At 44.1% G+C, this 18192-nt stretch overlaps 1 protein-coding gene across 1 annotated transcript in view; it reads left to right on the top strand.

The window, feature by feature from the left end:
- RBL1 (RB transcriptional corepressor like 1) overlaps positions 1–10714 on the top strand; it is a 42963-nt gene extending 32249 nt beyond the window's left edge. Inside the window, exons 18-22 of the mRNA XM_004612502.2 lie at positions 1197–1268; positions 3146–3227; positions 4021–4169; positions 5706–5870; positions 10095–10714. Of these exons, the coding sequence (XP_004612559.2) occupies positions 1197–1268; positions 3146–3227; positions 4021–4169; positions 5706–5870; positions 10095–10265 (639 nt within the window). The 3' untranslated portion in view covers positions 10266–10714. The remainder of the gene's footprint in view (positions 1–1196; positions 1269–3145; positions 3228–4020; positions 4170–5705; positions 5871–10094) is intronic.
- Positions 10715–18192: the final 7478 nt, after the last annotated feature.

Genomic DNA, 18192 nt, shown 5'->3' with positions numbered 1-18192 from the left:
ATTGATTATGGGACTCTTGCATATAAAGCATGAGCTCCAACGTGTTGCGCTCTCTCCTCATCCCATGATTTTTTTTTTTTTTTTTTTTTTTTTTTTGCTTTTTGGGTCACACCCAGCAATGCACAGGGGTTACTCCTGGTTCTACACTCAGGAATTACCCCTGGCGGTGCTCAGGGGACCATATGGGATGCTGGGATTCGAACCTGGGTCAGCCTGGGTCAGCCTGGGTCGGCCGCGTGCAAGGCAAGCGCCCTACCCGCTGTGCTATTGCTCCAGCCCCTCATCCCATGATTTTTAAGCTTATTAAAGCGAAGGGCATATTTTCAAATTCCTTTCTGATTATGGTATTTCTTTAAATCTTGGGGCTAGGGTTGGAGAAATAACACAGCAGGTAGGGCGTTGAGCACTGCCAGGGGGTAATTCCTGAGTGCAGAGCCAGGACCGGGTGTGATTCAAAAATAGCAAAAAAAAATCTTGGGTCTAGAACCTAGTGAGATAATATAGAGAGTAAGATGTTTGTTTTGCATATGGCAGGCCCCAGTTCCGTCCCTGGCACAACATAAAATTCCCCATCACTGCCAGGTGTGGCCCCAAATCCAAAAATGCAAAAATAACATCTTAGGGCTCAAAAGACAGCTCAGTGAACTAAGCATATGCCTTGCATGTAGGATGCCCAGGTTCAATCCCTGGCACCATTTGGTTTCTTATCACTGCCAGGAGCAATCCCCCAGCACAGAATTGAAAATAGACTCTGAGAACTACAGGAGAAACCCCAAAACCCAACTAAAGTGTTAAATGTCTCATCATATAATAACCACTCGGCTTTATTGTGAATTACTGCAAGACATTTTCTGTTCCCTAGTATACGATTAATTTCCTTTAAAATAAAGTACTGAAAAGCATTAAAATCCGAGATCCTGGGGAATTCAGCAAATCTTGAATTTTCTGATAACGTTATTTTTATAAAGAAGTGTATTTTCTGTAGAGTCATACCTTAGAAATCTCAATGCTATTAGATTAATGAAAGTATTAGCTGAATCCCCACAGGACTTCAAAGGTTATAAAAAATTGTAACTGGCAGTAGGTTTTAGCCTAGGGTTTATGGCTTTCTACAAGACTACTCTCAGTGCCAATCTGTAATTGAAGTTTCTGTATGGAGCAGTTTTTCTATTAAAAGCAATTTTTATTTTCTTTAGGTAACAAAAGAAGAAAGAACTTTTCAAGAAATAATGAAAAGTTATAGGAATCAGCCCCAAGCTAATAGTCACGTGAGTTATATTATTTTCCTTCAGTCCAAAATTAGATTTATACTGCTACTCTGCTGACAAATCATAGATAAGGCAGAGTTCTTGGGTTTTGTTTTGATGTTGGGGCATACCCAGTAGGGTTCAGGTTCTATGGGTTTCAGGAATCGCACCCGAGGCTCCTGCATGCAGAGCAAGTGGTGCTTCTGCCCCTGAGCTTTCTCCCAGGTCCAAGGCAAATGTCTTTTATAGCAATAGACTTGAGGTCTTGGGTTTTGGTGGATTGTTTCCTTTTTGTCTTGGTTTTGGGCCACACAGCTGGTTGTGCTTGTGATTCTCTCTTCGCATCATTGGGGAAGGTAAGGGATTTGATCACCAGCACAGCGCTTCTTATTTCCCCAAGCACCACAGAGAGAGTAATCCCTGAGCACTGCACCAGTAGTAGTTTCCAGCACCACCAGGTATGATCAAAAAAAGGCAGTGGGGACATGGCAGAGAGATGGTTCCAGGGCTGGAGCACGTGTTTTACATGCAGAAGGCCTGGGTTCTGCTCCTGAGCACAGCTGGGTGTGACCCAAGCCTCCTCTCACCACAAAAAACGTATGCCAGGGCTGATTCCTGAGTGCAGAGCCAGGAATAAGCCCTGAACATCACCAGATGTGGCCAAAAAAAACACACAAAACACCTCTACTATACATAACTATAAATTATGCTTCTTTAATTTTTTTTTTTTTTTTTAAGGAAAGTGAGATGCCATAGCTCAAGTATCCAGAAAGGACCCAAAGTAGTTATTTGTTTTTCTCTTCCTCCTCCACCTTTTTCCTCCCACCTTCCCTTGCTTTTTTTTTTTTTTTTTGACTTTGTTTTGTTCTTTGTTTGGGGGGGCCACACCTGGCAGTGCTTAGAGCTCACTCCTGGCCCTGTACTCAGGAATCACTCCTGGTGGCACTAGGGAACCATATGAGATGCCAGGGCTTGAAACTGGGTCAGCCACATTCAAGGCAAATGCCGTACCTGCTGTGCTATAATTCCAGCCCCTCCCTTTTTCTTGGTATTAGACATTCAACCCAGGGTCTCATACCTGGGGTATGCACTTTATCTCCAGGTTATATCCCTAGCTAGTTTCACTTAATTCCCAGGACCAGAGACATAGTACAGAGTACTACTTGCTCACAGTCTTCCTCATTTGATTCCCTACCACAAATAGTCCCCTGAACCCTGCTAGGAGTGATCCCTGAATGCAAAGTCAGAAGCCCTTGGTGTGGGCCAAAACACGCCAAAAAAAAAAAAAAGTTTAGGGACAGGAAGAGGAACAGATTTTCATCATGTGAAAGGAGGTGTAAATGGACGGGAGGTAAATAAGTCAGTAAGATCAAGTGATTCTCCTGAAAGGAAACAAAAAGGAATAAAGATTAAGATTTTTTTTTTCTTTTTGGGTCACACCTGGCAATGTACAGGGGTTACTCCTGGCTCTGCACTCAGGAATTACCCCTGGCGGTGCTCAGGGGACCATATGGGATGCTGGGAATCGAACCCGGGTCAGCCATGTGCAAGGCAAATGCCCTACCCACTGTGCTATTGCTCCAGCCCCCAGATTCAGATTTTTGAAGTGACTTTTATTTGGCAAAATCTGCTCCTAAGTGTTGGTTGCTGCTCTTGTGCTTCTATTTTGTTATTAAGTACAATAGAGCCATCGTTTTAGGTGGAGGGCTCTAGTTTGGTTCAGAATCATCCCTTGGAAGGTAGGTACTATTATGTCATCTGTCAGGGTACCAGCATCGTGGCTTGATAGAGGACCTATAAGATAGAGACTCAGAATTGACTTGTTTGCTTTGCTGTGTTGGCTTTGCCTCCTGTGTCTCTGTGTCTCAGCAGCCCTTTGTTCCTCCTCTGACCACTAGGTCTATAGAAGTGTCCTGTTGAAGAGAGAAGCTGTGGCACACAGCACAAACCTGAACAGCGGGTGTGGAGTAACAGGTTGTGGTAAGTTGCCTGATGTAATTATCTTTACAGTGTGAGCTAGAGATTCAGATCAGTTCGGGAAATAACTGGTTTGAATGTAATTTTTCCATAGATGGATTAGGGGGTGGCCACAAATGGTATTCAGAGCTTACTCCTGACTCTGTGCTCTGGAGACTTAGAGGACCATATCTGGTGCTGGGGTTTGAACCCGAGTCGGCCACTTGCAAGGCAAGTGCCTTACTCACAATATTCTCTCTGGCCTCAAAAGATAGACTCCTTTACCCTGTCTAACAATATTAATTGCTTTAATTTTTCTGTTTATTCTTGGTTTGGGGGCCATATCCAGCAATGCTGAGAGATTACTCCTGGTTTTGCGCCTCTGAGCTCAGGCATTCCTTCTGGCAGTGCTCTGGAGACCATATGTGATGCCAGGGATTAAACACAGGTTGGCCAAATACAGAGTAAATGCCCTACCTGCTGAACTCTGTCTCTAGCCTGCTTTAATTTTTTAAGTATTATTCAAAGAGTCTAATTCAGGTTACCAATTTTTATTTGTTAGGAATCACGCCTGGCAGTACTCCGGGGTTACTCCTGGCTCAGCACTCCTGTGGGTGCTGGGAGGACCATAATGAAACTCGGGGCAGGAAGAGGAACAGATTTGAGAACCAATATGAGATACTGGGGATCAAACTAGGGGCAGGAGGAGGAACAGTCAGCTGTGCTCCAAGCAGATGTACTACTGTTGCTCCAGCCCCTCAAGTCACAAGTTTTCGTAGTAGAGGTCATCTATTACACTACTGATTTCTTTTAACAGACTTAGAAGATGCTACAAAAACTCCTGACTGTACCAGTGGACCAGTAAAAGAGGAAAGAGGTGATCTTATCAAATTTTACAATACAATATATGTAGGAAGAGTGAAGTCATTTGCATTGAAATATGATTTGTCAAATCAGGAGCACATGGTATGTCTTATGTTTTACTACTTTATTATCTAAAAATCATGGGTTTAATTACTGTGAAATTGTTTTTGCTAGAGTTCCAGAGTTCCAAATCTCAGAGTTCCAAATCTCATGAATGCTTTATAGAGGAGAAAATGTTCTAGAATTCGTATTTTAGAAAGTGAGTAAGGATATGATACAGCAGAATCAGAGGAAATTTTACCTATACTATACTTTTTACCAAATTTTATCTATACCTTGTAACATAACATGTAATTATGTTACAAGGATCTATGGATGTGGGCAAGAGTTCAATGGGAACATGGGAAAATGAAAACAATTCTGCTAACATTTTCTCTTAGTTTTTATTTCTGTTATTATTTTGTTCGAGTGGGCACCAGTAACGTCTCTCGTTGAGAGACTTATTGTTACTGTTTTTGGCATATCCAATACGCCACGGGTAGCTTGCCAGGCTCTGCCGTGTGGGCTCCATACTCTCGGTAGTTTGCCAGGCTCTCCGAGAGGGGCGGAGGAATCGAACTCAGGTCGGCCGCATGAAAGGCGAACGCCCAACAACTGTGCTATCACTCCAGCGCCCTCTGTTATTATATGTGAGATAAGTATTTTTTTAGCTTAAGGAAAAAAGGACCAGAACAGAGTACAGTGGGTAGGGTGTTTGCCTTTCACATGACAAACCCAGGTCCGATCCTCAGTGTCCCATATGGTCCCTGAGCACTACCAGGAGTAATTCTGAGTGCAGCAGAGCCAGGAATAACCCCTGAGCACCTCCAGGTGTGTCCCAACAAGGAAAAAAGAGAGAGATAAAGAAAAAAAATAACAAATAGACCTGGATTATTAATAGATGCCTCACTAAGAAATCTTTTGTCGGATGTCACACCCAGTAATGCTTGGGGGACATTGGGGCCAAGGAGACAGTTCAAGTGGTCAAGCCCATTCCTGGCATGTACAGGTCTTGAGTTCAGTACCTGGCACCTTATGACCCCTGTGACTGCACCAGGACCACAGAGGTGGTCCCCCCCTTTTTTTTTTAATTTTTATGCACATCCAGTGTATTTGATATGCCAAAAACAGTAACAAAAGTCTCACAATTAAGATGTTGCTGGTGCCCTCTCGAGCAAGTCAGTGAACAATAGGACGACAGTGCCACAGTGCAGTGCTATGCACATCCAGGGACCAGAGCTCTAGTTTAGTGAACTGAACCCATGCCTCTGCATGCTGGAGACCTGGGTTCAATTTCTGGCACCACTGCCAGAGAGACCTACAGGCACAGAACTTAGAGTCACCCCTGAAGTATACGTGGGTTTGACACAAAAACAACAAACAGCCTTTCAGAGTTACTCAAAACCCACATATCCAGGGCCGGGGATGACTCAGCAGACTGGAGAACATGCGTGGTACACAGGAAACCCAAGTTTCTGGCACTGCAAAGAATAACTCTTGGGTCACATGCCTGGAGTAGCACCTGGCCACCGCCAAGAATATTTTTTTGCCCCAAACTGAAAATATATATCTATACTAATTCTACATTTTTTATTTCAGATGGAAGCTCCACCACTCTCTCCTTTTCCGTACATAAAGCAACAGCCAGGCTCACCACGCCGCGTTTCCCAGCAGCACTCCATCTATGTTTCTCCACACAAGAATGGGTCTGGAGTTACACCAAGGAGTGCTCTGCTGTACAAATTCAATGGGAGTCCTTCTAAGGTACAGTACAGACACAGACTTTACACAAAACTATATATGTCTGTGTGTTAAAAATTAGATTTCCGGGACCAGAGAGATAAAGTACGTGCCTTGCATGTAGCTTACTCTGGTTTGAATCCCTGGTACCACATATGATCTCAGCACCATCAGGTGTGGCCCAAAAACAAAAAGAGAAAGGAGAAATTGGATCTCAGGGCAGGAAGAGATATAGCTGAAGAGAATGGAGTTCATGCTTGGCATGCTAAAGCCCAGGTGCCCATGGAGAATGGACACTGGTGGAGTGATGGGCTCTTAAACATTGCATGAGGGAAAAACAAGAACAAAAATGTGTGAATCTGTAACTGTACCCTCACTGTGACTCACTAATTAAAAAATAAATAAATTATAAAAAAAAAAAAAAGCCCAGGTGCCCAGCACTACATGGTCTTCTGAGCGCCACGGGGTACAACCCCTAAGCACAGAGTAATAACCACCAAGCACTGCCAGATGTGGCTCCCAAGCCCCCACCCCCAAAAAAAATGATATTTCTAATTCAACCTTTCACCTTTGAATGAGTTGTTATTGTTGGATTTTGACTATTACGAACCTGTGATTTTGAAAATACCAAACTGCTTCCTGTTTCTAAAAAATACCAATTAGTACCTTTTATCTTGTCCTTTGCAAAGTTTCTACTGATAAATAAGAACTACTACTGGATCCAAAGTGATAGTACAGCTGGTAGGGTGTTTGTATGTGGCCAACCTGGATTCCATCTTCAGCAACTCAGGTCCCCTGAGCACTGCTAAGAGTAATTCCAGAGGGCAGAGCCAGGATGCTAAATGAGCATCATTAGGTGTGGCCCCCAAAACAAAACAAAAAGAACATTACTATGGTAACTTCCCTGTAATCAAGAACAGTATGTTCAGTGAAGTAGTTTAATTCATCCTACTAATGGAAAATTTATTGTACAGACCCGTTATGTTTTGTTGTTCAAGCATAACCTTGAAAAGTGCCCAGTAAGGCCATATTTGCAAGTGATGGGATGTAAAAAAATTACAAATGCTCGAACACGGAGGGGGTTGATTTGATGTGTGTTGTTCATGGGCTCTTGGGGCAGCGCTCTCTCTCCCTCACCACTCACGTTCAGTGCTCTTGAGTTGCTGTGTATGAACCGGACCAGGATGACTCCTCCTTGTGCTCTGCTTCTTTGTGTGCCATTGTGCTCTCTTCTGTCTGTCTCTGTCTCTGTAGTCTCTCCTCTGGTCTTTTCTGACTTCTCTCTGTCTCTGTATCTTCTTCCCTGCTTCTGTGTCTTCTCCCCTGCTTCTGTGTCTTCTCTCTTGTTTCTGTGTCTTCTCTTCCACTTCTGTGTCTTCCCTCTCTGTATCTTCCCCCTTACTTCTCTTACAGTCTTAGTTTATAGCAATCACATAGGGTGGTGACACAAAGGTAGGTTGAACATTAACAAATCAACAAAGAGGGGTAAGACCACTCCTCCAGGAGGGTAACAAAATCTCTTCTAAGGAGATTACTCCAGATTACTAGGAGATCCACTCAAGGGTGGGATCCAAACAAGGGTGTGTCACTTTCTTTCTTCCTCAGCTAGTAATCCACTTAATGGTTGTAGTAAATCTACTTCTAATATTTCTAGCAATGTCATTCTGTATGAGCACAGTAAGAGATATATCAGACTTAAAGTTTGGTTCTTCCTGAGGACATCTCACTGCATATTCCAGACCATAGTCCTCGGTCCAGGTTAGTCTTCCTAACCCCAGCAGGGCCCTAGTCTCGTCGTTACCTTTGGATCATAATAGCATTTGTCTATGACCATGCTCTCAACTTATAGTTGAGTATTGTGGCGCTTTGGCCTGGCCCATTGCAATGCCAGGGTAGCTCCCAGCTTGCCCTGGGTCCATTCCGTCCCTCATCGGGACCTTGCTTTTGGGGTGCAAAGAACTGAGGGCAACTGAGTTGAGATAGTAGATGCCTTGGAGTAAATGTTATTGAAGTCAATCAGCTCCCAAGTTACAAAGCATAATATTAACTGTCTTCCTGTGTCCATACAGAAAGGTCATTGCTTTAAGGTAAACTAAGTTCCCTGTGGTAAGGCTGAAAGGACAAACCCAATGTTATCCTACAATGGGAGATAGGGAATGTTAAGTTTAAAGAAAGAGCTTGGAGGGGCCAGAGCTTTAGTGAATATGGCAGTTGACTTGCATGCAGCCAACTCAGGTTCTATCCCCAACACCACAAATTGTCCTTCAAACCCCATGAAGAGTCATTTCTTCTTTTTTTTTTTTTTGAAGTAAATAGATTTTATTCAGAGGTTTCTGAGGGAAGGAGGAATGGATAAGTGGGAGAGAGAATAGTAAGAATAACACGCTCAAGAGAATGCAGACTTCTCCAAGGGTGGAGGAAGCTCTACACACATCCTAGCACTGGACACAAAAGCATGAAAGTACACATCTCAAGAGGGGAGATGCGGGCAACACATGTGCTCGGGCGACACATGTGCTCGGCCACTTGGGCGTAAGCAGCACATGGGCTCAGGCAGCATATGCGCCCCCATGAAGAGTCATTTCTGAGCATAGAGCTATGAATAAACCCTGAGCACCCCCCAAAAAAAGAAAGAGAAAGACCTTGGAAGTAAAAGTTCACTTGAGAGATAGAAACCAGTCTACTGAAAACTCTGAAAACAAAGGCTACAGACAGCACTGGGGTTCATTCCATCTTTGGGATTATTTCCATCTTTGGTCCTATACTGTGGTGAAGAACTGACAAGTACATAGATTTTTTTTTCTTGGCTTTTTGGGTCACACCCACCGATGCACAGGGATTGCTCCTGGCTTTGCACTCAGGAATTACTCCTGGCAGTGCTCAGGGGACCATATGGGATGCTGGGGATTAAACCCAGATCGGCCATGTGCAAGGCAAACACCCTATCGCTTCAGCCCAGGTACCTAGATATTTTAAGCACTAGCAGGCAGATTTGTCCAGTTAAGTTTAAAGAAAGAGCTTGGAGGGGCCAAGTTTAAAGAAAGTACTAACTGGAAGAAATTGTAGTAGCATAGATTTTTAACCTAGTCCAGAAACAGTGGCAGCCCCTTAACCTGTTAGCCTCTTGTTTAGTTCCACAATTAAACAACGTTAAAAATATAATGTTCTTATTTGCATTTCCTCTTCATTAAAGATAATTTTCTCTATAAGTGTTTCAAAAAGAGTATTGCATGAAATCAGTGAGCCAAATTGATTCCTAATGCAGTGATTTTTAAACTATAGCTCAGAATCATCAGAAGCAGTTTAAGACATTTGCCTTCCATCCCACAGACATATTGAACCATAGTGCTCTGTCATTGGCCCCTGAGTACCACCCTCCCACCACTAAAAATGGGTTGGGGGGAAGAGAGTGTTTGCCTTGCACATGGCTGACCGGTTTTTGATCACTGGTATCCCATATCATCCCCTGTGCCCCACCAGGAGTGATCTCTGAGCATGAAAGTAGGACTAATCCCTGAGCACAGCTGGAAGTCCCCATACACATATGCACACAAAAGAAGAATCATCATCTACAAACCTTTCTAAAGTAGTATTGGGTTCTGCCCTAAAGTGTCCAGTTCAGCAAATGTAAAGTGAGACTGGAATTTTACATTCCTGGAGCCAAAAAGGTGACTCGGGTTAGACACTTACTTTTTGCGCAGCTGATCCCAGTCCCATCCCTCGCACCACATGGTCCCTTGAGCACCGCCAGGAGTAATCCCTGAGCACAGAGATAGGAACCCTGTGAGCACAGGGGGCTGTGGCTCAAAAAAAAAAAAATGAAAGAAATTTACATTCTTAATAAGTTACTAGAATCTTCTGCTCCTGGTCGGAGGTTCCCTATTTGAGAAATGTTTCTCTAAGGTAAATCCAACCTTTTTTGGGGTTTTTGGGGAGTGTCGGGGGCACACCTATGAACTCAGGGCTTACTCCTGGCTCTGTGCTCAGGTTCAGAAGACCATGTGTAATCTAGGGGTCAAACCCAGGTCAGCTGTATGCAAGGCAGGTGCCTTGCCCACTATCGATCCAGTCCCAGTAGATCCAACTTTTAAAACCACCTAAAGAGATGAATTCAAATCAGCCTTGTTCGGTTGGCCTAGATTGAAAGTCTCTACTTCTTACTGTGTTGAGGTCAAGGAAAAAACAGTTTACTTCTTTGTTGTTCCTGCTTCTTTTACCTTTTCCTCACACTGTTCTCTGTTTTTCCAGAGTTTAAAAGATATCAACAACATGATACGGCAAGGTGAACAGAGAGCCAAGAAGCGAGTAATCGCCATTGATAGTGATGCCGAATCTCCTGCCAAACGCCTCTGTCAAGAAAACGATGATGTTTTACTTAAACGACTACAGGATGTTGTCAGTGAAAGAGCAAATCACTAGGACCTCATCCTGCTTTTGTGATAAAAGCACTTTCAGGTTATTTGCAGGAAGTATGGGCTTTATCCTTCAAAACTTTCCAGCCTGAGGATGGTTAGTATCCCTGGATTAAAAAAAAAAAAAATGACACCAGAATTCTATGCTTGGGTCAGGGAGATGTGGTGGGCCACAAGCAGAGATGCTTAAGCATTTTAATTCCTGGCTCTGTGCTTGGGGACCCCTCCTGGAGGTGCTCAGGGGCCATGTGGTGCCGGAGAGCATGCACGCCTGCGTGCAAAGGATGTGCTCAGACCATCAAGCTAGTTCTCTCACCATTATGTGCTGTTGTGAAAAATTGTTTTATTGAGGCACTATGAGTTACAATACGTTAATAAATGTTTCAGCACACAATGTTACTGTGCCACACCCGGACCTGGTGGCCACCTCCAGGCCTGTCTTTGGTCTGTCTCTTGTCTCCCTCTTTCTTACAGTTCTTTTTTTTTTTTTTTTTGGGGGGGGTCACACCTGGCAATGCACAGGGGTTACCTCCTGGCTTTGCACTCAGGAGTTACTCCTGGTGGTGCTCAGGGGACCATATGGGAAGCTGGGTTGGCCGCGTGCAAGGCAAACGCCCTGCCCGCTATGCTATTGCTCCAGCCCCTTTTTTACAGTTCTTTAGCATGTAGGCAGAAAGGTATTTTGAGTTGGATTGGAATGGACTATTTTAGTGCCTTACAAACACCTGATAGTCTTTGAATTTTTTTTGTACTTGTCCTTTGAGTTTCCAAGTTATGAAAATGGAGAAACTTCATAAGCTTTCAGCTTGCTTTTTACAATTATGAAATTCTGTGTTCCTGTGCTTTGTGATAGAAGAATAAGTAATCTTTCTCATATGTGTGCCTTCAAATATTTCTGTTCTCTAGTATTGAGTAAGCATGGTTAATAGTGAGTACGGGTTAGTTAAGATTGAGTAAGGGTTGGTTCCTAGAGCACCTGAACTCAGCCCGTCCTGCCGTATCACTGTGGTAGCTCCACATCAGGTCATTGCCATTGTGGATTGTCTGGTCTCTAACTTCTTAAACTTTGGGTCGCAACCCTCTCTGGAATTGTGGGACTCAATGTGTGGGGATTATGATAATTTTGGCAACACTAGGCCCCTGAATGAACATTGACCAAAAATTAATTCAAAATCAGCCACATGCTGTGATCCGAGGTGTTTCCGGCAGTACTCACCCATGTTGTGTGTCTCTGGTGAGAAGGATTCACGAATGGAAAAGTGAACAGACCCTGGCCGAGATCCCTTCTCATACTTTTTCTCTCCTTAACTAAGTGTAAGCAGAATTGTCCCAGAGTCCACGTTCTGTCCTCACTCCTTGCTTGCCAACCCCAAGCCCTCTTAGCCTGATATCACAAACCAGTAAAAGGGATACTTGCTTTTTTGGTAAAATACAATTATTTTATAAACTATGATTTTGCTTTCTAAGCTATTAACTTAATTATGTATGATTATATAATATCAGAAGACTCACAAAATAGAAGTTGCTTCTCATGTCAATAGGATAATATAGAATTTTTAAAAACTAAGCTTTCTTTTAGTGAGATAGAACCATGATAACGTGTGAGGTAATGTTTTTCCCTTTCTTTTCCTTTGTTATTATATCTGGGGGCTGTATACTAGTTGTGGCCATCGCACTTTCGTAGTTGCAGGGTTTTCCCAGGGATTGCACACTTTAGCTGTAGTGCTTACAAATATTTGGTGTTGGTGCACCAAAGATTACCCCTCCTTGGCAGTGATGCCCATTCACAGATGACAGTGCCACTAGGATCACACTCAGCATATAAGGCGTGCCAGGGATCCATCTCACAACCTCATGTCTGCAACACAAGCACTTCACCTCTGAGCCACATCAACTGCCCCAGATATTCTTTGAGATCATAGAATCAATCTCAGTTTTTAATGATACATAAAAGCTGACACAGCTGAGTGGGAGAGAAGAGAGTATCTGCTTCTCATGGATGAGACCATGGGTTCAGTTCCCAGCTCTCAAAAACAGAATAGTTGAAACATGTTTCACAATCATGTTAAATCATGCCTTAAATCAGCACCGACAATTAGCAGTTGCTTAATTACTCCCCCCCAAGTTTGTTCTCAGTATTATTGGTACATTTTGAGTTTCTATTTAGGATCTAATCACTGGGGACCATTACAGAGATTTTCCAGTACTAAGGGACTGCAGCTTTCCAAAGAATCTTCTATGTAGTACTCACTTTTTCTAGTGTGTTTCCAGAATCCAGGAGAACAATGAATAAGCCATTAATTAATTTTGAGAAAATATTATACGTGTATATTTTTAAACTGTAAACTTTTATTTTTTTAATGCAAAATATTTAACTTGCTCTATGACTACCCTGGCTAATTTGAATTAGTCAAAAGATTTAATTGTAAATTAGTTATTACTATTATCAGGAATTTTATTCTTAAATTTTAAGAAGAAAAATAATTTAGTCATGTTATACTTTTCTGAAAATTACATCCATATTTTTTGTGTAGTATCTACACATTACATGCCAAATTACATAATTTTTCTTGAATCTTTATATATACTTTTGTGTAGCTTTATCTTTTGTGTCTTTTAATCTTTATTGTTAATGTGTAAAATATGAACAAGCATTTATATATTGACTTTATAAGGACTCTTGACATGTTTTGTCGTGTGATATTAATGTACATAACATGGTTAATAAAATATTGTTTTGAGATACTGAAATAAATTTGCTTGTGCTCTTTTGTGTATGACAGTAGTTTTGTCACTAACTAGACTCTTTAAATATCTGCTTTTATGTCTTTTGAATACATACGTGCAAATTAAAAGTTAACATACTAGTGGTATCCTGAGCCAGAGAAATATACACTGGGTGAGGTTCTCTGATCACTGCCAGGAGTAATTCCTTACTGCAGAGCCAGGAGTAACCCCTGAGTATCACTGGATGTGACCCAAAAACCAAAAAAATAATAAGGATAATATTCCTGCTTATTTTCCGTTTGTTTTTAGAAACCACATTCAGCAGTGCTCAGAGCTTACTCCTCACTCTGTGCTCAGGAATAACCCAGGCAGGCTCAGAACCATTTGGAGTGCCCAGGCTCAAACTCAGCTCAACTGCATTCAAGGCAAAAGCCCTAATCACTGTCCTGTCTTTCTGGCCCCATTGCTTTATTATTCAATCAGCAAACACCACTTCCTCTATACCTCACCCTTTGCTAGGTGCTGGCCATATTAAGACAAACCAGACTTCATTCCTGCCTCAAGATCATTGTAGCCATGAACATAATGTGAGAACAGTAGTACAGCTCTTTATAAAGAGGGATGGTACTAGTGTACAGCAGAGAGATTCACTCTCACTGGGCAAGGGTGTCAGAAATCTGAAGTCAAAATGGGAGGTTACGTGGTCATTGGTTTATCTGGTTTGGGAGCACTTCCAGTGATGCCAGGGCTGAACCTGGGCCTCCCACACAGAAAGCATGCACTCCAGGCATGCACTCCAGGCCGTTGAGCCTTCTCCACAGCCCCACATGTAGTATGGTCCTTAGCTGTAGACCTGGGCTGGAGGAGAGATTCAGGCAGAGAGCACCCCTACAGACAGGCCATGAGGCCTGCTGGCCTGCGGGGGCTTATGGGAGGCTGGGGTGCCGGCTCCCAGGAAGGGCAGTGTGAAGTCCGGCTACGTAGGCAGGCAGGAGCCTCTCACAGCTGTGCCTTCAAAGCCAGCCTAAGGCTCTTCATTCACACTTGATCATTTCCAGTGGTGGCCACAGTGTAACCAGAGAGCTTGGAAAAGCATGGATACATGGGGTCAGATCGATAAGAGTTGTTAGGGCACTTGCCTTACACCCCGCTTGCCCAGTCGATCCCCAGTGCCTATATGGTCCCCCCAGTACCACCAGAAGTGATCTTGAGACTGCAGAGCCAAGAGTAAACCCTGAGCACCGCCGGGTGTGGCCCAAATGCAAAACTAAGCTTTTTTTTTTCTTTTTGGAAAATGCTTTTTTTGCTCTTCCCTTTGCTGTTGCTCACTCTTCTTGTGGTTGCTGCCAGGAAACCACATGCATGCACAGACGTGCTTGCGATGGCACTGGTGACCATACTTCTCGCCCCAGTGCTCCCAAAGGCAGTGCCTTCAGGGTGGGGATCGAACTCAGATCAGATGTTGGTGCTGGGTCTGGCCTCGGCCTGCAGACCCGCACTCTCAACTGAGCTATTCTGTGACCACCGAAAGTACATTGAGGGCTGGAGCTATAGCACAGAGGGTAAGACGTTTGCCTTGCACGCAGCCGACCCAGGTTCGATTCCCAGCGTCCCATATGGTCCCCTGAGTACTGCCAGGGGTAATTCCTCAGTGCAGAGCCAGGAGTAACCCCTGTGCATCACCAGGTATGATGACCCAAAAAGAAAAAAAAAAAAAAAGAAAGTATTTTGAGTTCACTTGCACAACTCAAAAGTTGGAGGTGGTTAGAAAACCAAGAAGGCATTTAAGTGATTTCAACCAGGAATGCAGGGCAGGAAGGGGAAGTTTCTTGAAACATGGCTAGCCTAGAAATAGCGAAGAGGTAAACAACTGATTCCTGTTAAGTGTGTTCAGTTTCTCATTCTTTCCACAGATTCCAGGGTGAAACATAAATTATAACTTCTTTGGGTTGTATTGTGTGTTGCCAAAATCCTACTTAGATGTTCACCTGTGGGTAAGAGATAAAGCTTCTTACACAAACACAGCATTTGCCTTGCATGTGTTGAGGCTCTGGGTTTTGATCTCCCACACCACACGTGCATAAGAAAGGTGTTCATTTGACCTGATGCCAGAGTTAGCTGCCCTTCCTTATCTCCGGGACACAGTTGTATTTTCTCCCCTTATATAGCGAACCATTGGTCTCCAAGGCTTTGAGTCTCTTTCTAGGTGAGACAAGATTCCTGGGGGTGGGCAGATGGCACAAAGGACGACTAAAAATTTGCATGTTTCGGGGCTGGAGCGATAGCACGGCAGGTAGGGTGTTTGCCTTGCATGCAGCCGACCCGGGTTCAATTCCCAGCATCCCATATGGTCCCCTGAGCATCACCAGGGGTAATTCTAAGTGCAGAGCCAGGACTGACCCCTGAACATAACAGGGTGTGATCCAGAAAAGAAAAAGAAAAATTGCATGTTGGGCACCAGGGAGCCTGGCTCTTTTTTTTCTTTTTTTTCTTTATGGGCTCCATTTGGCAATGCTCCTTGGTTACTCCTGGCTCTGCACTCAGGAATTACTCCTGGCAGTGCATGGGGAGCCTTATGGGATACTGGGGAATGAACCATCCATCCCTGCCGTTTTTTGTTTAAGGTTCACACCTGGATATGATCAGGACTTAACTCCTAGCTCTGTACTCAGGGGTCACTCCTGTGGGATCAGTGGACAATATGGAATTCCGGAGATCAAGCCCAGGTGGCTATGTAGAAGACAAACACCCTACCCCCTGCAGACCCTTCTTAAGACTTTTGAAACCAGTGGTATTACTCAGTAAAGTGGGAAAGCACATACTTTCCCTGTGCAAGGTTCTGAGTTAAGTCACCAGCATACACACACACACACACACACACACACACACACACACACGTTAAGCCTTCTTAATGAGAATCCATTCTCTATTTTTGGAGAATTTGGCTAAAATTACAAACTTTTCCTTAGCCTGTGTTGATTCATTCACATGGTCGTTGCTAAGAGTCAAGGCTGAGCATGAAACTCCAGATGAGAAAATCCTGAAAAAGATTTAGATAAATGAATCCCCAATTCTTTGCAAGAGTTTTATAAACTTTCTGATAGACTTATCAGCCAATTCCAGCAGCTCTTCCTCAGACAAATGAAAGGGGTAAAGGAACTCAGACTAACTATACGAAAATGCCTGAGAACTCACACATTGGTTGTCATCTACTTAAAATTGTTTTTGGGTTTTCATTCTTTGTTTGTTGGGCCACACCTGGCGATGCTCAGGCGTTACTCCTGTCTCTGTGCTCAGGAATTACTCCTGGTGATGCTCAGGGGACCATACGTGATACTGGGGATGGAACCCGAGTTGGCCGTGTGCAAGGTAAGTGCCCTGCCCACTGTACTAGCCAATTCTCCTGTTATCATTTGGAGAAACAACCCAATGAAACTGGTCCAGATTTGATCCTTAACACCAGAAGTACCCCCTAAGGACTGCCAGGAGGAGTCCCTGAGCACTGCCAGGAAGGGAGGCAAGCGGGAGGGAGGGAGAAGGGAAGGATGGAGGGAATAGTAGCAGGGGGCAGGGAGGTGACTCGGGTATCTTTGTGCACAGAAGCCCTGGGTTCTATCCCTAGCACATGTCCTACTGGGAGTTCTGCTGAGCACCCCTGGGTGTGACCCAAAAACAAGAAAACAAGAAAAGTAGGAACTGAAAGTTGAACTATGATAAACATGATTTTAAAAAAAGAAGGTTCTGGGCAGAGGCATCTAACCTCCATCCCCTGGACACGCCCTGGCATCTGCCCACTGAGGCACTGACAGGGCAGCCAGGCCATGAGCCCCACAGAGGTCCCTCTGACACACAGCTCCAGCCAACCCACACCGCCCCTTGTCACCACCTCACATTTCCAGACATGGCAGTGGGATTTCATGCAGCTGCTCTATCTCAGGGTATGTCTTAGCTGTAGTTTGTAGATTTTCCTTTTTTTTTTTTAATAATATAGGAGTACTGCTATTTGTTCAGCCATTTAGTAAGCTGATTGAATTGAGCATTACTCAATTACTTTTTTTTTAATTGTATCAGGGTAAGATAGAGTCACACAGCTTTCATGCTTGAGATTCAGCTGTACAATCATGGAACACCCATCCCTCCACCAGTGCACATTTTCCACTACCCCCCTCCCAGTCCTCACCCTGCCTCTACGGCAGACAATTTCTCCAGTACACTCTCTCTCACTTGGGGCATTATGTTTTGCTCGAAATTTCCCACCACCACTTAAGCCTACCTGCCAGGGGCAGACGCTAGATAATTTATTTTCCATTGCTCATTTTAAATATCGTGGGAGCGAGCTTGCACTAGATTGTAGGTGGTTGGGTTCCAGAGACATCTCTGTATGGCACTATTCCATTTTGGGATTCAGTTGGGAGTCTCTGGGCCAGGGTTGTTGGTGCACTAAGATGGCACCCAGAGGCAAATTGTGGGCGTGACAACCAGTCTGCTGGGTGGGTGGGGACCCAGGGAAGGGCAGCCGGGGTCCTCTGCCACCATGCAGCCTGGAGATTCAGTCCTGGAACCCACATATCTGGGCCTTGCTTGTGGAAGCTCTTGGTTACCAGGATTCCATCTGGAGTAGGCAGAAAGAGCACACCTGCTCTATCTGGGGTGTCTGGTGAAATTGGCCCGGTCTAAGGCCCAGAGAGATTTCCGACACTGTGGTGTCTTCCAGGACTTGCTGCTGTGTCTCTAGGTCAGGGCTGTTGGTGCGCTAAAATCCACATTACAAAATTTTCAGCAGAGAACACACACAGAAATCTCAGACCTGAGCAACTTGCGGCAGAGATGGCCCGGGACTTTGCAATAGGCCTTCTCCACTGGGCCGCTCCAGACGGGGGCAGGTACTGTCCCACCACCTGCCCTCTAAGAGCTCCGGCGGTCGCCATTTTCTAGAAGCCAGCAAGAAGCACCAGCTCCCACGTGGCCACGATCCAGAGATAGACACAGGAATCTCAAACACGAGCAACCTGTGGCAGCAATTTCTTCAGGCCCTAATTATTAAAATCTTAGAATTCCTAAAGTGCGCAATTCGCAAAAGCAGCCATGCGGCATTATATTATATTCATAACAAGCAATACAAAACACATTGTCTAGCAATTGTATTTTCGGCAGATATGAAGGGAGGTAGGACTGGTCTTGAAATATCGAAGGTAACTAAAGTAGAG

This window comes from Sorex araneus, chromosome 5 (assembly GCF_027595985.1).
Source record: "Sorex araneus isolate mSorAra2 chromosome 5, mSorAra2.pri, whole genome shotgun sequence".
NCBI classification, from domain to species: domain Eukaryota; kingdom Metazoa; phylum Chordata; class Mammalia; order Eulipotyphla; family Soricidae; genus Sorex; species Sorex araneus.
Note: the sequence above shows the minus strand (reverse complement) of the source record. Positions and strands in the feature narration are given on the sequence as shown.